Raw genomic sequence first — 20,258 nt, forward strand, 5'->3', positions numbered from 1 at the left:
ATGAGAAAAAATTTAAATGACTCTAAAAATATCTGATAAATATTTCCTTCTTTCAAGAGATATGAAATTAAAAGAAAGTCTAATGCTCTTATATAAACGTCTTCCGTTACTCGTAATTCTTAATAAAAAGAAAATGTATCTTTTAATGTACCTTGAATTAAAAAAAAAACAAGACATTAATATTAATTTGATAAATGTTACGTGTTGACGATGCTATTTATATTACCGTAAATATCTCTTGAGATGCAGATTTTGGTATCACTTCAATTTTAACATGTAAATTAAAACTTGGAAGAAAAATTCTCAAGAGATAAATTTTGGCTAAATATCTTCATTCTCGAGACTTATATCGACGTTTACCTTTTCGCTGTGCTTGAACTCCCTCATGACGCGATCGTAATCCTTCTTGGTGACACGTTCCGGATAGCAGACGGCACTCTTGATGAAAGTTTTCAGGCTACGCTCGAGCAATTGATTCACCTCGTTATAATCGTAATCGTCGTGCCTGATGCCGAACATGCACTGTATATAGTTCCAGATCGCCCGTCTGAAACGCGACGTGTCGACCTTGCTGTGCGTGCCCATGGTGTAGTACGTCAAATTGTACGCGGTCTTGAATTTATCGTCCAGAAGATTACCGACGTCGTTATAGAGACGATTCACCAGGGAATATCCGTGATCGTCCCACGAGTAGTCCTGGACGCGAAAGGTCGGTATGTCGTTCAGCTGGCCGCGCTGGAAGAAGAGAATAAAAGAATCATAAGAGAGAGAGAAACATTTTGTACCGTCGAAAGGTCGCGAGAGATGAAAAATTATGTCAAAAAAAAAAAAAAGGAAGCAGTAAACTAAATATATAACTCGGATTATCCGGCGAATCAACTTTTTGTTCTTTTTTTTTTAATAACTTGCGCATAATCAACGCGTGGCGTAATCGTCGCCCCGCCTTCGCATGACTCCTACCTCGAGTCAAGTTGATACACAACGTTGTTGTCGCGCGGTAAATATTCATGGCAGTTACGCGAGCGTATACGAAGCAAGCTCGGCCGACTTTAAATATTCATGGATGAGCCACACGCTACCTTGGGAATATCCTTTCGGCTCTAATCGATTACGCGCTACTTGCTAGGCATGCCAAAACAACGCGCGCGGAATCATCGGCGAATGAATAACACTGAGGGTTTGGAATAATAGCGACACGCATAAATGGATGAAGGAGTCCAATTAAGGGATACTTAATGCGAGTTTGACGATTATTTTCGGTAGTTAAGGCAAGGATCGAGGAAGCTCCTCTCACCTTAGCGAAATCCTGATAGATGAAGGTGGGATCCTCGATGAATAGACCGATATCCGAGTCGAGGACCGAGCTACTCCTCTGCGGCGCCGCTGCCAACTCAGCTGACTGCGTCTCGACGGTCTCGAATCTCTTGGAGAGCTCCTCTTGCGTGATCTGATAGGACTCGGACTTTTCCGAGAGGCGTTTCATACGTTCCATCAGGGTCTCCACGCCGACCTCCTGCTCGCCGACTATGCTCGGTGACGACGGCGGTGACGGCATATTTTCTGCGTCAAATCAAACAAAACTCAATATTACATGTGTATTTTTTAGGATTTTTTTATGTATTTAATGTGCTGTCGACCAAAGGACCCCGCATCAAATACATGGGATTTTGGCTTTTTTTTTTCTTCATATGTTGTATGAACAAAAAATGTAATGGACTCGAAGCTAAATATTCGATAGTTACTGAGTTACAGCCAGTCAATCAACTCGCCAAGTTCAAGTTTTTCGTATTTGGCTAGCTGTAAATCAGTAACCATCTATTTGAATCTATTAGATTTTTTGTTTAGCAAATCATAAGTTACAACATGTAAGAAAATCAGCTGATCTTCCTGGGATTGAATTTCATCTAGGATTTTATATAGAATCAAAACTCTCGTATACTAATCCTATAAAATTGAATCTTATTGTGACTTCGTATATTATATATCATCATGTGAATTCTGTTTTCTTATATCATTGGATCAATTTTTCTTAGAAAGGTTCAAACAGCTTTTAAAGGTTTTATTCCTAATGTTATAATAATTTGTAATTTTGAATAATTTGGATTAACATATAGATATATATGGTATAATCGATATTATCTAAATCAGTAACCATCTATTTAAATCTATTAGATTTTTTTGCTTAGCAAATCATAAGTTACAACATGTAAGAAAATCAGCTGATCTTCCTGGGATTGAATTTCATCTAGGATTTTATATAGAATCAAAACTCTCGTATACTAATCCTATAAAATTGAATCTTATTGTGACTTCGTATATTATATATCATCATGTGAATTCTGTTTTCTTATATCATTGGATCAATTTTTCTTAGAAAGGTTCAAACAGCTTTTAAAGGTTTTATTCCTAATGTTATAATAATTTTGAATAATTTGGATCAACATATAGGTATATATGATCGAAATTATCTAAAAATAAAGTAGACAGATAAAGTTGAACATACGTATATTATAATAATGTGAATTCTGTTTTCTTATATCATTAGATCAATTTTTCTTAGAAAGGTTCAAACAGCTTTTAAAGATTTTATTCCTAATGTTATAATAATTTTCAATAATTTGGATCAACACATATAGGTATATATGATCGAAATTATCTAAAAATAAAGTAGACAGATAAAGTTGAACATACCGGTCTTGCCGTCGCCGTTGGGAATTTTCTTGGGACTGCTGGTCAACTTATCTTTGGTGGGCGGTACGTTATTACTATTGTCCTGTATGTTCTCCTTGTAATGATGGCCAGTTACGTTATCCAATTCCTCGTTAATCCCGCAAGAAAATGCGAAAGACGACAACGAGTGGAAGTGAGCTAACAGGACTATCGCTTGGACGACCTCGGCTAAGGACCAATTATCGTCGCCCTTAGTCAATTTCTGCAATTACAACCAACATATTTTACTGATATTTTCAAGCACGATTCAACGAATTGAGGATAGAGTAGAATTTTCGTTTCAAAATAAACCGCTTACCTCTATGTGCGACTTGTTCAGGAGCCAGGGTCTATGAGCTAGGATCTTGTTGATCTCATAGAGATCTTGCAGCTTCCCCGGAATCGATCTCAGGCCTTGGAGCCAGGAAGGGTCACCGCCCTGCAGAAGGAACTCTCCCTTCTGCAGGTTTATAAGGTAGCTACATTGGTGCCTACCCGCGGCCTGAAATTACACGATAGACGGATCTTCAAACCTGTTTTCTCATCAACTTATCTGTCGATTTATTCGTGATTTACCACTCGAAGCCACTTTTACAAAGCGCTTCTATCGCATAATGTAATCTCTCCCTTACACAAACCTATCGCAGGACATCAAATCGAAAAGGAACCGTATATAATTCTATTTATTACGGAAGAAGGAATTAATTAGCTAAATTATTATCTATGATAATTATTTGTAATAATATATTATTATTGCGATAATTACTCGTAATAATATATTATTAGGATAATTGTCTAATATTTTTAAATGACAGTTTGTTAGAGAATTCCCCGTTAAATGGAATAATAAAAAAAATTAATCGCCACTTAAAAACTAAGATTTAGAACGTGGTAGTTAAATATTTCAGGTGTAATATAGAGCCACCTAAAATTTAGCTACGGTAGCTAATTGACGAAACGTAATTTGAATATAAATGAAGTGCACGTTCAATAGAAACATTTCCAGATGCCAAGTAATGTCGAGTAACGATATAATATAATCGCGGCCTAATTAAAATGCACATTGCGCTACGTGCAATAAATCATTTAATTTATGACCGGTTAAGCTTCGACAGAGGCCTCGTAATCTCGATTATCGCCTCAGGCCGCGCATCACAATAAGCAGATATTATATATATATATGTATATGTGTATATATTCCTGTGGAATTGGCTTGGGCAGATAATGTTCGTCGATAAGATAGTATCTTACTACTATCCATAGGGAAATAAGCGCGAATAAAACGAGCGAGCTCTCGCGAAAGCAATTTCGTCCCACGAGGAATTTCTATTCGAGTATCGAATGCCGTCGATTTGCACGTGCATCTCCCATATTGTATGTATATGCAATACGCGTGATAGATTTCCCGTTCCACAAATTTTCGGAGAACGATCAGTTATTGGCTCGATTTTCGGGCACAGAAGGGAGGGAGAGATTTCTAGCTCGACGAAGCATCCCCCGGTGCGTTTTTTCAATTTCGACACAACGCGAGAAATTTCAAACACCGGCGAATTGACGACGACGTGCGATATGATGCATCGCGGCGCGAAATTGCGCGAGGTCGCGACCGAAAATATCGCGACGCGTTATCAACGTTATCATTTTCGCCACGTGTCACGTCGAATCCAGCAGATATCGCGCATTCGAGCTTCGCTCCGTGGACACTGGTGTTTAATCTCTCTCTCTGTCTTTCTCTGTCGATGAGCAAACAATCTAACGACGAGCAAAAACCAATTATTATCGAACCGGCTAATGTGTTAATTTTCATCGGCCTTCGTAACTGACGACAATGAAAAGTCAAATAAAAAGATATTGTGATAAAAGATATAGTCGAATAAGATATGCGAATAAGATACGTTTCGAAAATAATATCGAGAAGAAATGCCTGAAGATATTCAGAACAGATCCTTCGCATATGTACGAGAATAAATAATAATATAAAAGACCCTTTTTTTTAAAAATTTAAAATACAAAAAAATATATGAAATATTTGTAATATAAAAATTTAATATTAAAAATGTAAAGAATGAATTTTATTCCTTTGTCGATGAACAAATAATATCTAACGACGAGCAAAAACGAATTGTTATCGGCCTTCGTAATTGATGACAATGAAAAGTCTTGGCCAAATAAAAAGATATTAGTCGAATAAAATACGTTTCGAAAATAATATCGAGAAATGCCTGAAGATATTCAGAAGAGCTTCTCATATGTACGAGAATAAATAATAATATAAAAGACCCTTAGTTTTAAAAATTTAGAATACACAAAAATATATAAATATTTGTAATATAAAAATTTAATATTAAAAATGTAAAGAATGAATTTTCTTCCTTTGTCGATAAAAAAAACAATATCTAACGACGAGCAAAAACGAATTATTATCGGCCTTCGTAATTGATGACAATGAAAAGTCTTAGCCAAATAAAAAAATATTAGTCAAATAAGATATACGTTTCGAAAATAATATCGAGAAGAAATGCCTGAAGATATTCAGAACAGATCCTTCGCATATGTACGAGAATAAATAATAATATAAAAGACCCTTATTTTTAAAAATTTAGAATACAAAAAAATATATAAAATATTTGTAATATAAAAATTTAATATTAAAAATGTAAAGAATGAATTTTCTTCCTTTGTCGATGAACAAATAATATCTAACGATGAGCAAAAACGAATTGTTATCGGCCTTCGTAATTGATGACAATGAAAAGTCTTAGCCAAATAAAAAAATATTAGTCAAATAAGATATACGTTTCGAAAATAATATCGAGAAGAAATGCCTGAAGATATTCAGAACAGATCCTTCGCATATGTACGAGAATAAATAATAATATAAAAGACCCTTATTTTTAAAAATTTAGAATACAAAAAAATATATAAAATATTTGTAATATAAAAATTTAATATTAAAAATGTAAAGAATGAATTTTCTTCCTTTGTCGATGAACAAACAATATCTAACGACGAGCAAAAACGAATTATTATCGGCCTTCGTAATTGATGACAATGAAAAGTCTTGACAAAAGAAAAAGATATTAGTCGAATAAGATACGTTTCGAAAATAATATCGAGAAGAAATGCCTGAAGATATTCAGAACAGATCCTTCGCATATGTACGAGAATAAATAATAATATAAAAGACCCTTATTTTTAAAAATTTAGAATACAAAAAAATATATAAAATATTTGTAATATAAAAATTTAATATTAAAAATGTAAAGAATGAATTTTCTTCCTTTGTCGATGAACAAATAATATCTAACGATGAGCAAAAACGAATTGTTATCGGCCTTCGTAATTGATGACAATGAAAAGTCTTGGCCAAATAAAAAGATATTAGTCGAATAAGATACGTTTCGAAAATAATATCGAGAAAAAATGCCTGAAGATATTCAGAACAGATCCTTCGCATATGTACGAGAATAAATAATAATATAAAAGACCCTTATTTTTAAAAATTTAGAATACAAAAAAATATATAAAATATTTGTAATATAAAAATTTAATATTAAAAATGTAAAGAATGAATTTTCTTCCTTTGTCGATGAACAAACAATATCTAACGACAAGCAAAAACGAATTGTTATCGGCCTTCGTAATTGATGACAATGAAAAGTCTTGGCCAAATAAAAAGATATTAGTCGAATAAGATACGTTTCGAAAATAATATCGAGAAATGCCTGAAGATATTCAGAAGAGCTTCTCATATGTACGAGAATAAATAATAATATAAAAGACCTGTATTTTTAAAAATTAAGAATACAAAAAATATTTGTAATATAAAAATTTAATATTAAAAATGTAAAGAATGAATTTTCTTCCTTTGTCGATGAACAAACAATATCTAACGACGAGCAAAAACGAATTATTATCGGCCTTCGTAATTGATGACAATGAAAAGTCTTGGCCAAATAAAAAGATATTAGTCGAATAAGATACGTTTCGAAAATAATATCGAGAAATGCCTGAAGATATTCAGAAGAGCTTCTCATATGTACGAGAATAAATAATAATATAAAAGACTTGTATTTTTAAAAATTTATAATACAAAAAAATATAAAAAACATTTATAATATAAAAATGTAATATTAAAAATTTGAACAATAAATTTATAATACGGATTTTATGTAGACGCGACTGTTTGAGGAATAAATTACCTGACGCAAATTCGTCGGTGATCTATTTATTTTCGCGTAAGTAACTTTGCAAAGCCTCTGGGTATAAAAGGGGAGGAAGAAGGAGGATAAGGGATGCATGAGCGATAGATGCAGCGTGATCCAGCCATAGAATCGATCGGTCATCGTGACAGAATAAGGTATCGATATGACGGTAAAGAGCGAACGTGAGTAAAAAAAAGGCAGAATAAAAAAGAAAAAAAAGAGATCGAAAAGAGAGGAAGAGAGAGTGTATGCATAAGAGAGAGTGATAAAATAGGCAAACAAGACATCTGTTTGCCATAAGGCATCTCTACGGAAATCAATCGATTCGAGAGATTCGATCGCGAAAAGCGATAAGAGAGAAATCCGCAGATATTTAAAAAATCTAATGGATTTTCTCGAAAAACACGATTTAATTTTAATAGTTTTATATAGATAATGTGACAGGTTCTATTAATAATTTATATAATGGATAAAAAAGAGAAATCATGATAAAACATGGAAATTATTCGAGCGCATCGAGATTGAAAGAGAAAAACAAGACGAAAATGATAAAGATTATCAGCATCAATTTTATCACCTAATCAATCCAGAGATCTGATTATCACCAAATTCGTCAATTATGAAAGTTTGCGGAAGCATTATCGCTTCACGTTTCGGAGCAATTATATCAGAAATTAATGAATATTAATTGCCGTAAAATGTTTGGCAAGACTTTACACATTTTATGGCGATATCGATTTTTTTTTATTTTTACACCGTCGCGGATTATCGCGCGCGAGAATTGGAAAGATAATATAAAGTACTGAAAATAATATTTCATTATCGCGAGAAAACAATATGCTCGTGATTGATAATGACGAGAAAAACGCGAGTGCGTACGTCCGATATATATTTCGATACTCCGATATATTATCCCTTCAATATAGTCACGAATCGGAAAACCACATTTTGTTTTTCTTTTCCAAATCGCGAAAGAACGTACCTTTCTACCCTCTACCCTCTGATAACCCCATCGCAAAATTACAAGGCTACAAAATTACGAGTGGCCAGTGATAACGATAAATTCGCCGCGTTTCGTCATAATTCGTAATCAACGATTCGCAATTTTACATAATTTTTTCTTGCTATAGGAACATTATTTTCAAAATTGATCACTATTAAGCTTATTATAATCGTTGATAACAAATAATAATAATCGCAAGAAATTTATATCTACATCAGTTAGCGGATATAATTTGAGACGAGCGATTGGCGACAATTAAATGACATTTATCTTTCAAAGTCGGTCTGATATTATATTTTCTTTCATTTACAATTTACACACACACACAATAAAGTTGAATTTATTTTGTATTGCAAGCGTCACACAAATTCGCGATGTGTTTGATGCTTATAAAAATAAAATTTAAACGTATTTTTTTTAAATATCATAAAACTGTGACAGTTTTATTCGTTTGTAAAGAATAAATGTAGAATATTTATCTATAAAAAAATATGGATATCTCTATCTATATACATATATCATTTTGTAAAATGTTATATAATATTTCCAAATGTAGATATATCTACCCAGATTTAAAAAAATAAACTTCAAGATATTTTAAACAAATATTTGTGCATCATTTTTTACTTTCTTCCAATATTCGAGATAAAAAATTACAAGATAATCTCATTCAGAAAAACATTTAATAAAGTATAACTTTCTAAAAGTATTAGAACAAATAAATAAAGAAATTATAAATCTTGAATTTTTATATTCAAATAAGTCTTGAGATTGATTTTTATACAATTATTTTTTAATTCACTTTTTTTGCAGCAACTGTCATTTCCATCGCGAGTCGAGTCCCGAAGAAGAAGAGGAAGAAGAGAGTTCATACATATCGCGCGAAATGTTTACCGGTAGAAAAGCTGTTTTTCATATACCTTATCACTTTATCGTGCTCCGTTCCATGTGTACCAACCAACAATTTATCCTCGTCCTCGTCTCACCCCGCCGCAAGATAAAGTCTTTCTCGAGCGATCGTTTGCACACCACGATGATATTTCGCTTATACCACCAGCCTGCCAGTGTGTCTCCCGAATTGTTATCAGATCGAGATAATTCGAAGACCAACAAACGCGACGATCAAATTTAAATTGGAACAAACTCAAAGTCTGAATTTTCGCGACAACATTAACATGAAAGTAGGTATATTAATTAGTAAAATAATTAATTAATATATAATTTAGAATATAGTAATCATGAAAAAATTTTTTTTTTAATTCCTACACACGAAAATTGTTTGACATATATCAGCTGATCAAAATGACTCGCGACGACTTCCGATTTTAAATTTAAATTGGAACAAACTCAAAGTCTGAATTTTCGCGACAACATTAACATGAAAGTAGGTATATTAATTAGTATAATAATTAATTAATATATAATTTAGAATACAGTAATCATGAAAAAATTTTTTTTTTAATTCCTACACACGAAAATTGTTTGACATATATCAGCTGATCAAAATGACTCGCGACGACTTCCGATTTTAAATTTAAATTGGAACAAACTCAAAGTCTGAATTTTCGCGACAACATTAACATAAAAGTAGGTATATTAATTAGTATAATAATTAATTAATATATAATTTAGAATACAGTAATCATAAAAAAATTTTTTTTTAATTCCTACACACGAAAATTGTTTGACATATATCAGCTGATCAAAATGACTCGCGACGACTTCCGATTACGACTGCGTCAAAGACGGAAGCTGCGACCTCAATATTATAATACATCCTGAAGAGATAACAGTCTGTGCAGTTTGCCCAAGATTTTGCAATAAACAAAGTCAGTGAATGCTCGTCCAGCTGCCGTTACAACTCGACAATTTAGACTGAAACCAGTTTATAGAATCTGCATACTTGTTCTCAAGCTTATATCGAGTGTCTCTCAAAGATAGTTCTCATCATTTATATAGCGTCATATTTTTATTTTATACATCTGCGAAAATTCAATGAATTAATTATAATTATCAATATTAATTATAATTATTAATTGTAATTATTAATTAAAATTATGCAGTGCAAACGAAATCTTAATCGAGGAAGGAGTTTTTTTAACAAGTCATCTGAATTTTGCAAGAGAAGAAAACCTAGAAATCAAATAAACTCCTTTCAAATAATTACGTGATAAATTCGTTTTTTCGAATATTGCAGAAAAGCCAAAAATGTGCTGGAATATTTATCTATATAAAGGCTTTTGAAATCGCATATTTTAAAAGACGAATAAAAATACGACGAAACTTTACAGTGCTACTTCAAAAGAAGATATATTGCAATTTTATTCGAAGCAAACACATCACGAATTTGTGTGGTTTCTTGTTATATATAAGTATAAAGCCGCCAAATCTATTTTATCTCTTTGTGTGTGTGTTATCTGACAAGCCTGTTTCTCGCACAAATCTATATATTCCGACTGTTAAATCATAAATGACTCTTTTTTATTACTAAAAAATATAAGCTTGTCTGATCCATGCAAGCAGGTTTTTCGATTGATCGATTAGATACATTCACCTATATGTATTATTTATATTCGATAAAACACTTATATGCATCGGAATTTAATGCCATTTCCATTTTACGATTCAAGTCGTCGATAAGAAGAAAAAAAAAGTTGTCGCTAATTGAAAAATAAAATAAAACGCTATCGAAGCGCACTTCTGTAAAAATCTGTCTCAATTACAATAACACGATTTTATGAAAAGAAGGAGAGCGTTGTTTTCAAGATGATTCCTACACGCGTCATATTTTTTTATACACGCACGTATATCGGAGAGAGTTATATAATATTGTATATAACAAAACGGCGTGTTTTGATGCAAGAATAGCTAAAAGTAATATGATGAACGAGCGCACATGGATCGTCGAGTGGTAAAGATCATAAAGGAACAGTCACAGTCTGTTATTTTTCACATCTTCGCAGAGCTTTTCTACGACAACGTGCGTGACGTTACGAAACGCACGCGCGTTGCATTTACTCTCGAACATTTGATAACCCTCGACCTGTTGACCTGCCGCTGCTCGAGGATGATCGGGGAACTCTTCGGAGTAAAGACGAAGATGGCGAGGAACGAAAGTAAAGTTCAGTCTCCCGCGAGAAAAGCTACGATTCCTCCTCTCGCACGCATGATAAATCGCGTTCAAACTTAATTGAAAATCTCCCGAGAAGAAAGAACACTTTTCAAAAAATTGACGAGACATATTTTGATAAACATTTATTTTATACACGGAAAGAAACTGTTGATTTCAAATACAAATTGATTTAAATTTTATATCGTTCATACATTTGTTTGAAACAAATAAATATTGCTTTCAAACAAATGGTGTCAATGGCACTATTTAAATAAATATTTATTTGAAATCAATAGTTCTTTACTATATATGTGTGTGTGTATAATATATATTTTTATAAATATATAACACAGAGAGAATTTACCCCGAAAATCATGATACTTAATCGCACAATAAGATATAAAATATTCAATGAATCTTACTCGATTTTACTTCGACTGATTGTACATATTAATAATTTTTATTGTGATAAATATTAATCAGAAAACTCATAAAATTCTTCCAATACCATATTGTCTCACAATTACCATGATTTTCAGGATAATTTTAAGAGAAAATTCTCTCCGTATATATTATAAATAATACATATAAAATAGATACAAATATTTTTCAAAAAAAAGACGAAAAATATTTTTCTAAATTAAATATTTTATATATGTATATACTTTACATATATAAATATTTTTAAATATATATTTATTCTGATAAACATACATTTAAATTATAAATATATATATATTACATTTTTATAAATAAACATATTTCAATAATGACCGAAAAAATCAATTAATATGCGGGAGAGTAGGAAAGATTCGAACTTCTCGACGAGAAGAACTTACGAAACTTCGTAGGTGATCAGAATAAGAACTCACCATAATGGCGATGAGATGTCGGTAGTCATAAGGAAGTGGTCCATCACCCCGAAGGATGAAATGCTGAGTCCGCAGGAAATGTTCCAGGTACGTTGGATGCGATGACATAACCCTTGAGACATGATCCAGCCTGTTGTTCTGTACGAAGGCATCCATCAACAGCACATGCGTCTGTAACACAAAATACGTCGCACGTAAGTAAAAGCGTGTCACTATAATTAAGATTAAAATGTTTCCCGCAACGCATATATACAAAATACTTGAATCTGAGAATGCTTCAAATTCCTAAATAATTAACGTCGAGAAAAAATGCGCGACAAGAGATAACTAAATTTCATTAAAAATTCAATCACTACAACGGATTATGGAAATTATCCTCAACCCTGCTTCGCCTCGGAACGAGTTAGACCCATTTTTTCGAGTATAGAAAGATATATATCCCCGCATTAAAAATTTATCAATCCAGTCGCATTACTGAGCCTATAAAACCCGTTAATCATTTCCGGCGTCTGGCGATAAATTTTAAGCATTAGAAAGTCACATAGTGTATTTATTTATTTTTTTTCCATCTAACGTGTTTGCATATATCAATAACGCGAATTGAGATTCCACATGCCTTATCGCGCTTGATTTCACACAGCTTGTGTGTGTCATCGTGTGACAAGAGCGAAATGAGGGACGAGAGGACGCATATTGATATGCGCTGATCGCGATATCAATTACATAATCGCGTTTGTAACACGTGCTCGAATATGAGGGAGCGGAATATCCGGGTCATCCGAAAGCGATCCGCGCAATCAGGTGTTTGCGTTGCATCATTCGACAGTTCGTCTTGACTACAACTGATTAATATATCACCTCGTGCCTTTGTGCGTATGTCGCATAGAGATAAGGCCCCCAGCTAAAATAGATATATCGGCATAAATTACAGCTTCGCGCGCAGTAGACGAAGCTACATTAGATACTCGTTAGAGCTTGCGATCGATGGACGTCGGCAATATATACAAGATTATTGCAGCAAAAAAAAAATTATAGACGAATTATGAACAGAAAAAAATAATCGAGATCTATCGACGTGTAGATGGAATGTTTGCATTTCCTCTAATGTCATAACATGTAGAAAATAATCCGTCATCGCGAGAGTAAACAAACGTGACTTTTCCGACACCGAGTCACGTTTCTCGCGGCTCAATAATGCGATTTACCGGCTTGTTAATATTTATAGTTCCTGTTTGCCAGTTTCTTGTATTACCAATATATTGAAATCAACTCATCCGTTATAAATATTCCGCCTACTGTCAAACTTATTAGCCAAGCTTTCGCCGGTCGGAAGAGTCACTCCCGGTGATCGATGAACGCTGACGCAATCGCATTTTAGGATCGCCTCGTACGCACGTAGGTATATATCCGAGGACGAGAAATGTACGGCGAGTAAACACGGTCGTTTGTCATGCGCGTGCTCGCGCTACGAAATCGCGCGAATCGATATCGAACTCGAAATCCTTTGTCTCCCGCGCGAGGTCATTTCGCGCGCCGAGAGGTTCATTTAGGCATCCGCCTTTTAATCGTTTCTACGATCCTTTGTCTCTTCCGCGTGCGTGCGAAAAGTCCTTCACTCGTTAATACACAGAAGAAAGAATACGCGACCAAGAGTGCGAAAATCTCGGCGCAACTCGGTGTATAAAATATTTTCTTGCCTACGCTCCTCTATGAACGGACCACAAATTTTTTTTCTCGATAAAATAGGAAATTAAATAGATTTTATGAAAGATAAAAATAGAGATCTAATTTTTAAGCTTTATACCAAATTTACTTAATTTCTTGGTAATTAATTTTCTTTGAAATGGATTAACTACACGGGATATGAATTTAGTTTGATAACAAGAAATTAGATAAATCTCTATTCTAGGTTTTTATTTTTAATAATTTTCATATGATTCCAAGAAATGAAATAAATCTCACGAATCTTTTATTAAAAATAAATCTCAAATTGAGATTTATTTAATTTCCTGATAATCAAGTTTGCTTGAATTATTAGTTGTGAAAGCTTGAATTGTGAAAACAAAGCATGAATTTTCTCTGATACGAGATACCAAGAAATTAAATAACTCTCGATTCAAGATTTTTATTAAAAATAAATTAAATGAATGAATAAAAATAAATTAAATAAATCTCGATTAAATTGTTTTTAATAGAAATATTCGAGATTTCTATTTTTAATAAAAAATTTTTGTTGAAAATAAAAATCTCGAAAAAATTGAGATTTATTTAATTTGTTTCTCTATCATATTAAAAATGCGTATCCTATGCACAATATAAATTGGTTTCAAAGAAAATTAAAATCTTCCTTCAAATTATAACCATCAGGTTCTTGCTAGCCTGTTTAAAAAATATGATTTTCGATATATATGTATAAAATTGCTCAATATTTGCAATTTCAATTATATCTGTATAAAAGTAAAAGAGAAACATATGTTTGATTCTTTTTTTTTTTTTCAAAAGAGCGCAAATAGATAATTCTGAGATCAATATCTCTCACAATATCTTGACAATTAACGACGATTATTTCGCAAGTCATCGCTTTCATATATCGGTTGCTTAGTCATTAAAGCAATTAACACATTGTTAATTACGCATTATTGATATTTCTTAATAATTCGAACAATATATCGAGCAATCATCTTATCGATTTTTTTGTCCTGCTATAGCATTTGCGAACGTTCACGTCTGAAGCCAAAGTGATAAAAGAAAAATACTGACCGAGCCAATAAGCATTTAAATTGTAACTAATGCGACTGTCGACGAACGAACTGAAAGTAAATAGCTATATGACACAAGTGTACACAAATGCAGGCATAATTTGTCCCGCAATGATGCGGTCGACCTTGTAATGGGTCGCTAACCTGTGCAAACATATATTATATATATATGTATAAAATCAATAAATAAATTATACATATTATACGTACATACCTATATGCATATATAAAAAAGTGAATGTTGTTGTACAACATTATTCGATATTAATATCGACGAAGAAATATAAGAAGCATTTCTTTTTTTGCATTACTAGACATGGTTGATGCACCAAATTTTGGAGTTTTATCCCTCTTAAAAATAATAATATGCACATGTCCGAAGACGGAAGCTTTCACGCTGAAGGAAATGTCAAACGATGTTGACCGGATATATACGCCGTGTCATCCATTATAATCGTCATAGAACTATTTGTGAACACCAAGCGCGATAATAAAATAGCGGGACATGATTTTACGTGACGATGAGAAACGTCGGCCACGAATCCGTTATCACTCTTACTAATCGGATTACGATTGAAGAAGGGAAAGGAAGCCATCTGAGATTACGCTGAACATTATTTAATTATATTCGCTGCTCGTGCGATCTCGATTTCCCGAAACTCGACGCAAACGAGCGAAATAAAAAACGGAATTAAATAAACGCGCTTGCGGAGCTAAAATCAACACCGCCGAATGATTAATCGAGGAACTCGCACACGCGCGTCTTCGATCGTTTATTATCATTATTATTATTATTGCACGTTCGATTACGAAAAAAAAAAAAAAAAAAGAATCTTATCCGAGCGTCAGATTCAGCTGCGATTCTCACCAGACATCGAGAGATCGATGTAAAAGTTTATAAATAAAGAAAGAAAAGGGGGTATATATATCCCATAGGGTATATAAGCCCCTCTCTTTTTCTCCTCATATGTTGTAAAAATAATTATCAATCTTTATAAAAATAAGTATCGAGATTTTTTTTTTTTTTTTTTTTTTTTTTGCAAAAATTGTATTCCAAGCATTTAATTGATCGAGACTTATACAACATTATTCTCGTGTAAATTCATATAAATCAATGCAATCGCGCTAGATTCAGATTCCTTTTGCGTGCTGCGAGAAGCCAAGGTTTCGCGCTGTTAGAGAATTCCGCCAAATTTTCTTCGTATTTTCCATCTTTGAAATTCGCGAACTTTGTTCTTGAAATTCAAGCTAGTTCTCATCCGCGATCCGGCAAATTTATTACGCCCACACGTTACATTCCTGCCGATTTATCGAGCAGGTCGCACACGTGGATGATTTGCGCTGGCACGTCACATTTATACAAAAATGAATTTAACAAAAATCGTACGTATCTCGTTAAGAAATCGGCTCGTTTATTATTAAGCGACATTTGCGTTTACCGCGAGAAGTTCGGGATCGACGCGTCGGCGGAAATAACAGATTACTCAGTGTCAGTTAACCAACGTGACGGCCGGAAATTGCGAGAGCAGTCCCGAGTACTCGAAACAATTTGCTCGATACTTTTCGGCAGGCCTTGACGAGGACGCGTCCCTCCGGAAGAGAAAAAGATCCTCCAAGAGAAATATATATATATATATTTATTCGATTAAACATGAAAGCCAGGATGTCCAGCAGACTCGATGAAAAAATTCCCTGACATTTTCAGATTTTCCAAGACCAGAAATTAATTGTCCCTGATTTTTTAGTATTATTTTTTTCAAATATTTAATTTGCATATATCTATATGATAAATCAATTAAATCATGAAATTCTTGAGATCTTTTTGTCAGCAATGAAAAGGTCCGGAAGTTGAAACAACAATTTAAATCAATTATACAATCTGCAATATGTACGATAATCGAAGCAAACACATGTCACTATATAAACTGTTTAAATAATCACCTTTTTTGTTTATATTATATCAAATTTTTTAGTTTTATCTCTATCAAACACATTGAAATAAAATAACACGACGATGAAAATATAAATGGACAAACACGCTGTAGATGAATCGATTTTTAACAACACAGAAAATTAGCGTGCTGAGAGTCAAGAAAAAGTTCATATTTATTTAATGAAAAATGTCAAATTATTGAGACAAATGTGGAATAATGTGAAAAAAATCCAGATAAATAGTAAAATTTCCTGACAATTCCAGATTGATACAATTCCCTGACAATGCCCGGTTTTCTAGATTTCCCTGAACGCTGGACACCCTGAAAAAGATCCTCCAAGAGAAATATATATATATATATTCGATTAAAAATGAACGTCGAACGTGTGAATCGATTTTTAACAACACAGAAAATTAGCGTGCTGAGAGTCAAGAAAAAGTTCATATTTATTTAATGAAAAATGTCAAATTATTGAGACAAATGTGGAATAATGTGAAAAAAATCCAGATAAATAGTAAAATTTCCTGACAATTCCAGATTGATAAAATTCCCTGACAATGCCCGGTTTTCTAGATTTCCCTGAACGCTGGACACCCTGAAAAAGATCCTCCAAGAGAAATATATATATATATAATATATTCGATTAAAAATGAACGTCGAACGTGTGAATCATCTCCTTCAGTCGTTTCCAAGGTTTATCGGGAAATGTATCTTTACTGACTGACCGTCACACATCATTTTATTGGCTCCGACTCCATAAACGTTTTACTGTGCGATCATCGCAAGAAAAACGCACGCGAACTGATATTAATATTAATACCGACCATTATCTAACACACACTCGTCATTTTACTACGTAAACATCTGCTTGATGACCCGTTTCGTTCTCTCGAGTGTGTACCCGGTATTTTTCTGCGTTACGTATTGACGAACATAAAATGAAAAAAAAAATAATCTACGCATACACAACAATCCGCATCGCGCGATATACATATACATGCATCGACAATCGACAGTCATTAACCGTTAAACGCTGGACATGTGACGCCGTGCCGGAGAGACAAGTTGTTAAGTTGTTTTTAACATCGAGTCTATTTTCTCGCGACGCATATTTTTTTCCACCCGGTTAAATTAGCCATCAGCCATTCGTCGCGCAGGCGTGTTTTCAGGGACTTCGCGAGATTGCTGCTTTATTCCTGCATATTCCGACCTAACCGGAACAATTCCATTGATGAAGTTATTTGTGTGTGCATAAGCTTCTGCCACAGAGAGAAATTCTCTCTTTCCCCACTATCTATCTATATCTCATATATGTATTCCCTCGTAATTTTCTCCGCCGACATCCACGGATCCAAGGTAGCTCGCGATTGAAACCCGGGTATAATTTTGCCGAGTTCAATTTTCGAGGCTACAAACGGGTAGAAATGATCTCTCTATGCTTATTTGCGATGGTGGAAACGCGACGATTCAATGCGAGATTCTCGCTCCTCCTATATGTGTATCTGGAGCACCGGAAATTGAGATCTCGTCGAAATTATAACGCTTTGTCTAGAAAATAGTCGACATAGATATCGTTGCTAGATCTGCATCGACTGCATTAATTCATCACGCATTCTCCATTCCAATCCTCCGTTTTCACCACTATAATTTTCCTATTTTCTTTATTCGTATCAGAAACTCTGCATTTTCCATCGTAAAATATATATATATTAAAATTATAGAATTGTATATTAAAGATGTATATTTAAAAAAATATATATTTTTTTCTCTTAAAATTTATTCTGAAAATCATGCATGATAATTGTGAGACAATACGATATTGGAAAAATTTTGTAAGATTTTCTCTGATTAAATATTTACCTCGATAAGAAATATTGTACTTAGTAAAATTAATCGAACATATTTTGTATCTTATTGTGACAGATATTAATATTTTGTTCCACGATTATATACCATGATTTTCAGAGTAAATTCTAAGAAAAAATGTTGTGTCTAATTTGTTAAATCCTAATATTAATTCCTCTTTCTTTATTGCATCTTTTCGAGCTAATCTTATTTGCGTCTGATTGATTAATATCTTTTTAATTTCTTATCTGTTGACGTCTGTAACTTTTCAATACATACGTCAATATATTGTCATTATTGTCAATTTTATATTTAGAATTTTTGTTTTCCTAGTATTTCTTAATTAATATCTGTCTCTTATAATTACTTAGCATTTGCGCATTATATTTTCACATTCGTATTCATCAATCATACTACTTATATTATGCCTTTCTTTTTTTTCGCTTTTCTTATTATTAATACATACACGTGTCCGACTTGTGATTACTTCTTGCACCTTCTTCGATCAAGGAGGTCACATCCTCGAGTGATTAATTAATTAATTATATGAAAAAGAAAAAAAAACGAATAATCACGAGATGAAAGGAGCCGCGCTATTGGACGTGACTCGCTTCGCGAAAATAGCCAGCTACGTCGCAGGACGTGGACAGACATTACTCAATTAACTCGTATACGCAATTTGGCAAGTCCTCTCTCTTTGCCTTCCCCTTTCGAGAGAGGAACCCCTTTTTCTCTTGGCGGAGACTCCTGGCGATCGGCCCAAGAGAGTCGCCCGAGACTTGGTGGCGAGATCCGGTTTCCTCGACCCTGGGGCTCATCCACCCACCTCTTCATCCCTCGTTTCTGCTTCCTAGGATTTCGATTTCGCGTCACGTCGAGAATTTTCCCTTGCCAAATATGCGCCATGCGATCGGATGTCATTTACTTAAGGAAATGCTGACCATAACTGTTTTACCGACTTTTAGTTCAAGAGCTTTTTTTTTATTGGCTGTACAGATTGAAAAATCCTTCTTCACAATTAAAGTACTGACGATAATAAACTGGGAGCGTTGTAATTTCGTATAAAAAACAATAAAAGTTAAAAAATTACAGTTTTTATCGACCTCTTGCATCAGCTCATGACAATACTTATTTAATACAAAAGTTCTGCAGTTTATTTGTGCACAAAATATGGCGCTCCCAATAGAGATGACATGAAAGAATTTTACAAAAGTAATAAAAATGAGATTAAAAACCTGTATCGAAAAATTCTTCAATTTGTATATCCAATAAAAAGTGAACCTAACCTGACTTAAAGTCGGTAAAACAGAACAACGGCAGCATCCCCTTAAATTCGAGTGACCACATCTCTACGTACGTGACTAGAACAATTAAAGGGTGCCGAAAACTTAATTCTTAAAGGAAAAAAAATATAAAAAGAACAACCTTCCCTTGCAATCAAATGACCCCAGGAAAAATGGCCATGGAAAATTATGAGGATAGAAAATTACGCTACGTGATTTTTCAGAAAGCAAAAATTTGTCTCGTGCAGGGAGCTGATGCAAATTCTATGGATCCGGAGAAAAGCCGCGAAGAAAATCTTTCAGACCATCAGCATCCGGTACCTACCAGAACCGTACATCTTGATAGTCAATAGGCAATAAACGAGAGATCTATACGATACATCTCCTTCGCCTTTCATTGTATCGTTATTGCGATATTCATATTTCATAACTGACGTCTCTCTCTCTTTCGCACGACAATGCACGAATGAACGAATATATTTCTTTTCGTAATGATACATTAAACGCTATTGTCCATTGTCAGTCGCGGCAATAAT

At 33.6% G+C, this 20,258-nt stretch overlaps 1 protein-coding gene and 1 long non-coding RNA gene across 3 annotated transcripts in view; one reads left to right on the plus strand and one right to left on the minus strand.

Moving 5' to 3' along the window:
* Sesn (Sestrin) overlaps window positions 1-20,258 on the minus strand; it is a 231,895-nt gene that overhangs the window by 7,253 nt on the left and 204,384 nt on the right. For both annotated transcript variants that reach the window (XM_085486251.1, XM_029303977.2), the window contains 5 exons: window positions 11,902-12,072; window positions 3,029-3,211; window positions 2,692-2,932; window positions 1,295-1,560; window positions 361-735 (listed from right to left, as the gene is read on the minus strand). In XM_085486251.1, coding sequence (XP_085342377.1) covers window positions 361-735; window positions 1,295-1,560; window positions 2,692-2,932; window positions 3,029-3,211; window positions 11,902-12,072 — 1,236 coding nt within the window. The remainder of the gene's footprint in view (window positions 1-360; window positions 736-1,294; window positions 1,561-2,691; window positions 2,933-3,028; window positions 3,212-11,901; window positions 12,073-20,258) is intronic.
* On the plus strand, window positions 8,963-10,512 carry LOC114931830 (uncharacterized). Its single transcript, XR_014925455.1, has 3 exons — window positions 8,963-9,098; window positions 9,211-9,504; window positions 9,616-10,512. It is a non-coding gene; the product is annotated as an uncharacterized LOC114931830 (long non-coding RNA).

Source organism: Nylanderia fulva, unplaced genomic scaffold (genome assembly GCF_048542155.1).
Source record: "Nylanderia fulva isolate GAGA-0341 unplaced genomic scaffold, ASM4854215v1 Scaffold11, whole genome shotgun sequence".
In the NCBI taxonomy this organism is placed as follows: domain Eukaryota; kingdom Metazoa; phylum Arthropoda; class Insecta; order Hymenoptera; family Formicidae; genus Nylanderia; species Nylanderia fulva.